Here is an 8,894-nt window from a genome sequence, read left to right as displayed (position 1 = left end):
CGCGCGCACCCGCTCGCTCGCTCGCTCGCTCCCGCCACCCGCGGGGAGGGGCGTGCTGCCCGCCCGCCGCCAATCCCATCCCAGGAGGGAGGCGGCGAGCCAATCAGGAGCGCGGGGTTAAGACGGACGCGGCCGGGAGGAGCCGGGGCAGGGCGGGGGGGAGGAAGAAAGTTTCTGATTGGGTGGCTTGGCGGCTCGTGAGGGCCGGGCGAGGGGGGGGGTGGTCACCTTGGCGACGGGGGATGCGGCTGCCCCTGTCCGCCATTGCCCTGAGGCGGCTGAGGGCTGTGCGGCGCTCGGCGGAGCCGCTATCCGGGGTGGGCTGGGGGCGAGGGGGCCCTCCTGTCCCCAGGAGCTCCCGTGGGGCCTCCTCACGGCTAGCCATGGTGCCCGAGCCGCCCCTCAGATATCCGTCCCTCTTGGGCCCGCGGGGCCTCTCTGGGAAAGGGCTCCGCCGGCGACATAAGATGGCGGCGGGAGGGTTGGTGAGGGTGAGGCGTTCGTCCCGTTTGGCAGCCTTGAGGAGGAAGACTCGTAGCCGTGCCACGCCTGTGTTAACCCGTTGCAGGAGGCGAGGGATGCGTTTTCCCCCTTGATGTCGTGGCGAGGCTCAGCGCAGATTGTCAGGCAGGGCTCCGGCCTGCGCTGCCGTGCCAGAGGGAGCCCCCCTAACCCAGCAAGGCACGTGTTCTTGGGCACCTACAGCTGTTCATTCGCCTGAACTTCACTTAAGCCTTAGAAAAGGTGATGTCGTTAACATGGTTGTGCTTCTGAAATAGGGAGTGGGACTTGGCTGGAAATGTTGCAGAATCTGCCACTTGGGCTTTGAACAGAGGCTCTTTGGATCGTGCTGTTCCCCTCATTTTGTCTTGTAGCGTTTCAGTTGTGGAAGCTGCCACAGTAATTACCTTTCCTGATATACAAGAATATGCTTTTGTACAACCTTCTCATGCTTTGTCCAACCCAGAGAGAAGATAGTGGAAAGAGGTGTTACATTTAAGTCCTGTTTGAATTCCGTGACTGTGTAGGAAACATGTTCTCATTGTCTCCAGAGTCCTTTGCCAAGGAATAAGAGAGCCTCCCTTGAATATCCCTTCCCTTCTCTTTGTTCTCGGCCCTGCATTAGCTGGCATTGACCAGGGTTGGGCATTTTTAGCTTGCCAGTGCAACGTGGTCTTGGACGGTATCTGTGTGTTTAAATGCTGGCATGTTGTCTCAGTTGCATGTTCCAGAGGTAAGAGAGATCTGTTCTTCAAGATGACGAGAAAGGGGATGTTTAGGATTCAGCTGGTAGCTTTCCCAGCATTTGATTGCTATCCTATGTGGGATTTTCACCTACCCCTGTTTTTAGACATGAATGGTTATCAAGGCCATAACATCCTTCCTTCTGAATGGCAGCCCCCCAGAAACAAAAGGAAAGACGCGGCTTCAGATACTCTGCTGTGTATCTTAGAGCGACAAGTCATTATGAAAAGCTAGCCCTTAATAACTGTTTTTATGTCCTGTGGCTTTCATTTATATCCAAGTGAGACAGAGATGGAGTTATAAGTATAACTTAACTATTTTAATAAATCTTATACAGTGCATGGTTATATCATTTTCTCCTTCGTTCAATTACATTAATGTACAGTACATTATAGCATTATCTGCAGGCAGTACAAATATAACAGATGCACAGCTCAGTCATATGGAAATTTTTAAAAGTGACTTCTGCAATAAGGTCTACTGATATATTTATTTTACGAAATGCTCCCGTGGCTCCCGGCTTTACAAAACTGTTGTGTACGCTTCTATTATAATCCCAAGTAACTATAATTCTGTGTGATTTGTTTCCCTTTATACCCAAAGACAAGAATGGTGGTGTGTTTCCTAGCTCACCATTTGTTTTTATTTTCATTTTAGAAATTATTTAGCCTCCTGTGCTCAAACACCAATGGTTTGCCAGTGTTCACACCTGCTTCCCATCTCCACCCTAATCCAGAGCCAGGGCTTCTCAGGAGGATTGTCCTCTTCATCCCTCCCTGACAAGGTGAGTGCCCTTTGCAAATTCCAGCCGCTGTGGCAAGCCAGCAGGGTTGTGAGTAAAAACATGATCCTCCCCTGTAAGTTCCCGGCCCGCACCCTAATTCTGCTGGTGCTAACAATGTCCTGTTTCAAGATTAAGAAAATACATCATCCATTAGAAACATTTTTGGAAGAATAAAGCCAAAATTGAGAGGTGCATCAGTATTCTCAGATTTAGATGTGTGTTCCCCAGCCACTGCTTTACAGCTGTACAGCTTTTTCCATTAAATGTGCAAGGACAGGCCCAAATCGTGCAAAGGCTTAGGCACGTGCTTAACCTTTAAAGGAGGTGAGACCATTCAGAGCACGTAAAGGAAAGCACATATCTAAGTCTTTGTGGAGTCTGGGCCTGAATTCTCATTCAACCAAAGTTAATGTGCGAATGAGAGAGAAAGACAAAGTCTTCCCGGTCTGTGAGCAGTTCCTGTAGATGTGTTTGCTTTACTGCATTCTTATCAAGTTGGTCTGTAAGTAAAATACAGATATAAATACAGTGTGTGCCAAACTTGCTGTGGACAGGCAATCTACTATATGTTTGCTTGAGCTTTGAAAACTTTAAGTATTGATGCATAATCACTTAATTATGCCTCTAGGGAAAGGGACTTTTTCCTCATCCCTATTTATAGATTGTAAGAGTGAGGGGGTATTTCACTAGATATGTATATACATATGCACATAACATTATTAAGAAAAACAGGAAGTGAAGAACAACAACCTCTACTAAATTAGATGATTATTTTTTTTCTTGTGGCCATTTATTTTGTATTAAAACAGCCTTTCCAAGTGTGCTTTTGTTTCTTGGATATTTAGGAAGCATTTCAGATTACTCTTTGCAATGAAAATGTGAAGGTGGGGACGAGTGGTGAACACCCTGGGGAGGGCTTTGGGTGTGACTGGGTTGGGAGGAAATGGTAGGGGCTTATCGTTTCCTTGTTTGAGGCCTGGCTTTGGCAATACTGCAACTTTCCGGATCGGTGCCAAGGTGAAGGGCTGCACAGCTGCCCCGAGCCCCAGCCTCTGCGTAAGCAGGGATGATCAGGCTGAGCTCACCTATTTGCAGATTCAAATCACTTCAGTTGTCACTCGGATCCTGCTCGTTATTACGCAATGAAAGACCATTTCCACTGTTCAAAGACAGCACTAACTGGTACATGTATTTAAGGAAGCAGCCAGTCTTAGGTCATGTGTGTTGCAATTCTAGCCTTGTCCAATGAGGGGGCGTGGGGGGACAGAAGAAGGGCAGTGATTTGTCAGAGGGCCTGTGCTAGTTGGCTGCGGGGGCTATCTTGCCACAGAGAAGGAAATGAAAAGTGGGGGAAAAGACTTATTTCCATGGTCCAGACTCTAAACGTTCTGGCTGGCTTGTTCTGTGCTGTGTGCCGTGCCCTCTCTTCCCGAGCCACGCTGGCGAGGGGGTTGGGAGCAGGTACAGCCCTTTGAGAAAAGCTTTGCGGGGTGTTTTTTGCTTGAATCCAGCCATTGTCTTACATTCAGACACGTGTGAATTCCGATCTGCTCTGATCGCATGCACATAAGATTTCAGTATAAAATATATAGTTATAAAAAAAAAAAATTCTTCATGCAATATTAAAACACCTTTCCCAATGGGACACGGTCTTATTGTCTACCCTTATCAACAGCGTTCAATAAATTGTCACTTTGATGGTAATTACACTGCTAAGTGGAGCACTGCTGTCTCTTGTCTGGACTGGGGATCATTGCTTTCATTCCCTTTTTCTGCACTACTATGACTAATAGCTGAAATAAAGCAGATAGATTTTAATTAGCAGAATCAATCCTTTCCTGGCGACGCTTCATGATTTCTTGGAGCTCTGACTCCCCTCTGCTTTTCTAGAATGGAAACAAAACAGGAAGTTTGAATTTTAACTTCAAGCTGTAGTTAAATTATTGTATTTAACTAATGCTGTAAGAATAGAGCTAGTTTCAAAGGGATGAGTGATACCAGTAAGAAGGCAGATTCGTCAGTGGAGACAGGGTGATCTGCCGTACAGATGTGGGGCCTTTTTCCTTAAAAGACTTCTCATCATTTTTAGGTGATGTGGTTTTTTGGTTGTGTGGGTTTTGGTTGGGTTTTTTTTGTTTGTTTGTTTGTTTTTTAAATTGTGTTTCTTAACACGTCTGTTTAATGGGATATCTGACACTGCTGGTACAGGCACCCATTCAGGTAGAAGTTGTCCAGAAAGCTACTTACCTCCAGTTGGTTTTTCTCCACTGTGATTTTACTGTATACTCTGTTTCCCTCATCACCACACACTTTCTTCAGCTCCTCTCTGTTGAGGGAGAAGAGCTGAGCTCCAGTAAGGATGCCAAGGTGTTCCACTGTCCTGGGAAGACACAAAGCGAGGAGATGATAATTGTGCTACGTGTGGCCTCTTGCCAAAGGTGAGGAGTCAGAGGTAAAAGGGCTGGGAGCAGCTGACGTGCAGCCCGTGCACCAGGACCATATCACATGCAAGGCCCTGACGCTGCACCAAGGTGGGAGCTGTTGGGTGACCCAAGCTCTGGGCGGGGATGGCAGCAAGCCATGAGGAGCGGGTGAAGCCAGCGTCACCCTGGCATCTGCTGTGTACCCAGCCCCACGGGTACTGCAGCAATTTCACTCCAGTTGCATCGCATTTGGGGAACAATCCTGGAGCTCCTCTTAGCTCGCTGTGCAGAGTGTGAGTTGTAACTCATAACTCTTGACCATGTGCAGCTTTTTGGTCCTTCCCTGGTAGCTGGGAAGATTTGCTAGTCCCGGCTGAGGGTCTGGCTCTTCCTCAGGGATACTTTAGGACAGCTTTTCCAGAGACAGGCAATCATCTGGAATTTGCATTTCAGGCCATGGGTTTAGTTAATTAATTTGTTATTTTTCTCTAAGTTCAGCACTCTGAACTGGCTAACTGGGGCCAGACAAGCACCAGCGGTAGGACGTTGTGCAGCGTTTGGCTGTGAGTTGTGTGAATAAGCAAGACCATTCCTTTATTTGCAGCTACTCATTAGGTCTTTTGCTGCACTGTAAGACCAGGTTTAGTTGATCGTGTATAAGAAAGAAAGGGAGTAAGTTTGGGCTCTGAATGTACTGGTTATATAGCATGGATTTAATATGATTGAAATCTAACTTGCAGCACAGGCTCTGTAAGTAAATACAAGTGACTTGTAATCCAGTTGAAATGTTGCAAGCTGCCTCCTCCATTCCTTTTTAGATGAAGGACCAGCATTTCATATGGTAGTAAAGCAGATCTTACTCTTTGCTGAATGACTTTGCCTCCAGCCAAGCTCTGACTTCTTCAGTGCTGGATTCGAAGGTGAGGGGCACAAAAACTTGCTGAGGCTTTTCCACTTTGAAATTCCTCTGGGGAGGCTGAATTTTATTGTTTGTGATCTTCTTTAGCAACTCATCATTCAGCTCGTCCATTTGATGAATAAGTTCTGGGGAAACAAGGCACAAGGCAGAGAGTAGGGAATGAAATCAAGTCTTCAGTCACAAATCCTATTAAATTAATGTGTTTGCTGGGAAAATGTACGTAAGATCAAAATGTGGCTCAGCATTTTTATTAACTCTGTAAATACACCAAAAGGAAGTGCTTACTTTTGTATTTTAGTTTTAAAGAACAAGCTTAAGTGCTTTTAGAGCAATAGGTTGAGCAATGACATTTTGACCTTCAAACTTCCATTGGGAACAAATCGGCCACAGTTTTGGAGGCTGGCAGACTGCTGGGGCAGACTGTGGGAATCTCCCCTTTCCTCCCAAGCTAATACTCTCAACTTCCTTCAGCTTTTGAAACCTCGCTTGCTCTTTGGGACAAACCTAGATTTCTGCAATTCTCCAGAATGATGGAGAGGAGGAATCACAAAAAATGCTCATTGTCCACACAGCGATCACTGAATCTAAAAAGCTGCTTAAGGGTTTCTTGCAGTGTGACTGTCCCCCAGGACAAGGGCACGGTTTGGTACAAGCACTGCATGTCTGAGGTTTTGGCCTCATTGCTTCAGCAGCATCCATTAGGCTAACTGGAGAGTCTTGGAACAACTGCTGCTGTTCCTGGGAGAAAGGAAATCTCTGGTTCTTATGTTGACCAGCATTGATATAGCTGTATAATTTCTAGAGAAAAGTGTATTCTCTGTCATGGTATGTACCAGCAGACTCTGAGCTGTCTCATTTAATAAGCACATATTCCCCAGTCCATGTTTGAGTAGAGATTGGTCTGGTGTGAAAAAGGAGAGCTCACATCTGCAGAGGCACTTGCTTTTAGTCAGCAGGAGCAAAACTACCCATCAATCTGCCTGGAAAATTCTTGGTCAGAAGCACTTACTGCGGGAAAAGTGTGTTGTATTTGGCAAAATAATAGGAGAACATTTTGATAAGAACACGTTCATTTTGTGTGACTCATGTCTGTAGCAGGTGCTGGTAAGAACCTATATTTTCACCTATTTTATATACAAATTTATATTGGGATCGATCTTGTTTCTCATGTTGCTAACCTATCCTGTTCATCACACGTCATTCAAAGGACATAAAACCCTGCAACACCGACTAGCAGAAGTTTGCTCAAGGGTGTAAAACCTGATCTGGCAGTGTCTTTGCTTCCACCAGTGCTGTCAAGTGGTGATAAGGGACAGGGTGCCTTTTCACTGATGTCTGTTGTTGCTGTTGTGTTTTTGCTTTAGTTTGTCATCTTCCTGTTTTTGAGTTACTTAGTTCCCTTTGGGCTATTGAAATAAGGAAATTGCCCTGCAAACTTAGCAGCAGGGAGGGGGGAAAAAACCCAGACCACGTGAGACAGCAGAGGTCAGGGCGGCCTGACTACCTGTTTCTGAGAATGAGGTTCCCATTTTTCTGTGCCCCAGTGTTGCCATTTATTTTCTTCCCATTGCCCCTTCACTGTTGCGTGATGTGGAAGGCCAATTCTGTGAGTACCTGCAATTAGAGTCTTGTTTTTGAGCTATAGCCCTGCTCCCTCTATGTTTCAGTCCTCTCTGCTACTTCTAATAAGTAATTTGCTGATCCAAGTCCTCAGAGCTCCAGCTTTTGCTGTGCAGCTAAATAGAAATGGCAGGAAGCATGAACTGGGAGTGAGCAGCACACTCAAACTCCAGTGACACATCATCTAGTATCACTTTTTCCATGAACTCCTGAAGACTGTGGAGAATAACTCAGTGTTATTAATAGATATGTGTCTGTGATGCTCGTATTATGGGGCTTTCCGTCGTCCCAAAAGGGCTCCTCCTTCCAGGAGGCCATGGTAGCTGAACAGGGGATGAACCCTGGCTGTGGCCTTGGGGAGACAGCTTGCTACAGGGTGTGATAAGGAGGTGATAAGGGGGCTCCTGGTCTTTCTCATGCTCTGTGACCCCGCATAGCATGCGCAGGGTGAGGGAGTGATGTGAATCTCATATTTGGCAGATCTGCTGGCTGGGATTTCTCTGAAACCACATGAAGGAACAGGCCAGGCGGGCACTGCATGTGTGGCAGGAGACAAGAGCAAAGGAAGTGAGAGAAAGGGATTGACCTGAATGCGGGTGGTTGCTTAGACACACCTAAACGTTTTGGTGGGGAAAGGAAACTCTCTCCGTGGGAGGAGGAGGAAGGTCAAGCTGGAAGGAGGGTTAAGGTGATCACCTTTTTGCCCTGCTTGTCCCAGGCTGCCTGAGAGCCCGTGACGTGAGTCAGCGAGCTCCTCAGGGCTGTTCTTGTTACTTGGAACCTCCTCTGTACAACTCCTCCAAAACTACTGCTAGTCTGTTGCTTATCACTAAAAGGTGCAGTCACTCCTTGTGCAGAGCCTTATGAGAGGGAACACACTTGGGTAGGTCTGGTTACATGCACACAGCAACCAAAAATAGTGGACAGACCATTATGGTAAAAGTAAAGAAAGAAAGAAAACCACCAAGACAAAGAGTGAGCAAAAGCATGTGCTCACAGCAACTTTTCAATTGAGTCCCAAAATGCAGAGCCATGGTGCCATGCTCTCTGGCTGCCTGAGGCTGCTATGTGTGGTGTAAAAGGTGCCTGGACGCTGGGAGCGTGGTGTGGGATACATACGTTCTTTGGCATCCTGGGGAGAGTTGCGCGATAACATTTCACTTCCCCATTTATCCCCAGCGTAGCTGGCAGGTAGCTTGTGAGTTGGGCTGGATGGTCCATAGCCCCTGGGGCTCAGGTCTCCTTTGTACCTCTGGTTAGACTAGGTGATAAGAAAGAAAAAAAAAAAATGTGTAAGAATTTTTTTTGCCATTTTTCATTTTCTTAAACTTTTTGCCTCCCACCCACGATAGCAAATTGAGGGACAAATTGCCGTGTTCTCCCTGTGCTGATCTGGGGCTGCTCAGCTGAGGCCGATGTGACCTCAGGTGGAGCTGCATGGAAGAAGTTAATTTCTGGGGTCTCATGGGAAGGAACAGAACCCAAACCAAAGGCCGAAGACTGTGTGAAGGCATTTACACCCCTGGAAAACATGTCACACTCGTCACATGGAGAGGTGTGGTAGTTCATGCTTGCTTACTACTGCTGTGGATGGCTGCTCTCGTGTGCATGACTCGGCCCTTTAGCATTTTGCTGTGCAGAAATTACTGCTTATAGGGCTTCCTTGGAGATGGAGAGCAAGGGAAGCAAAAGGATTTTTATATGAAGAGAAAACAAACAGAAATCCCATTTGAAGCTAAAGCATCACTGCTCTAGTAACTGGATGTTAAGTGGGACCACTGCCAACTGCCTGGAGCAGTCTGGAAAGCGGTTTTTGGCATTTTGATTAAACTAACAGGGCTTTTATCCAGAGGCCTGCTGGGGCACCTTATGCTTTGCCCAAGCTGTGAAATACCATAGCGGG

The 8,894-nt window shown here is 46.7% G+C and overlaps 1 protein-coding gene across 1 annotated transcript in view; it reads right to left on the bottom strand.

Moving 5' to 3' along the window:
- Nucleotides 1–1,983: 1,983 nt before the first annotated feature.
- The window catches only part of EPS8L2 (EPS8 like 2), a 68,697-nt gene continuing 61,786 nt past the window's right edge, over nt 1,984–8,894 (bottom strand). The window contains exons 18-21 of the mRNA XM_050897959.1: nt 8,111–8,252; nt 5,313–5,496; nt 4,277–4,409; nt 1,984–3,915 (exon numbers count right to left, since the gene is read on the bottom strand). Coding sequence (XP_050753916.1) covers nt 3,844–3,915; nt 4,277–4,409; nt 5,313–5,496; nt 8,111–8,252 — 531 coding nt within the window. The 3' untranslated portion in view covers nt 1,984–3,843. The remainder of the gene's footprint in view (nt 3,916–4,276; nt 4,410–5,312; nt 5,497–8,110; nt 8,253–8,894) is intronic.

This window comes from Gymnogyps californianus, chromosome 5 (assembly GCF_018139145.2).
Source record: "Gymnogyps californianus isolate 813 chromosome 5, ASM1813914v2, whole genome shotgun sequence".
NCBI lineage: Eukaryota > Metazoa > Chordata > Aves > Accipitriformes > Cathartidae > Gymnogyps > Gymnogyps californianus.
Note: the sequence above shows the minus strand (reverse complement) of the source record. Positions and strands in the feature narration are given on the sequence as shown.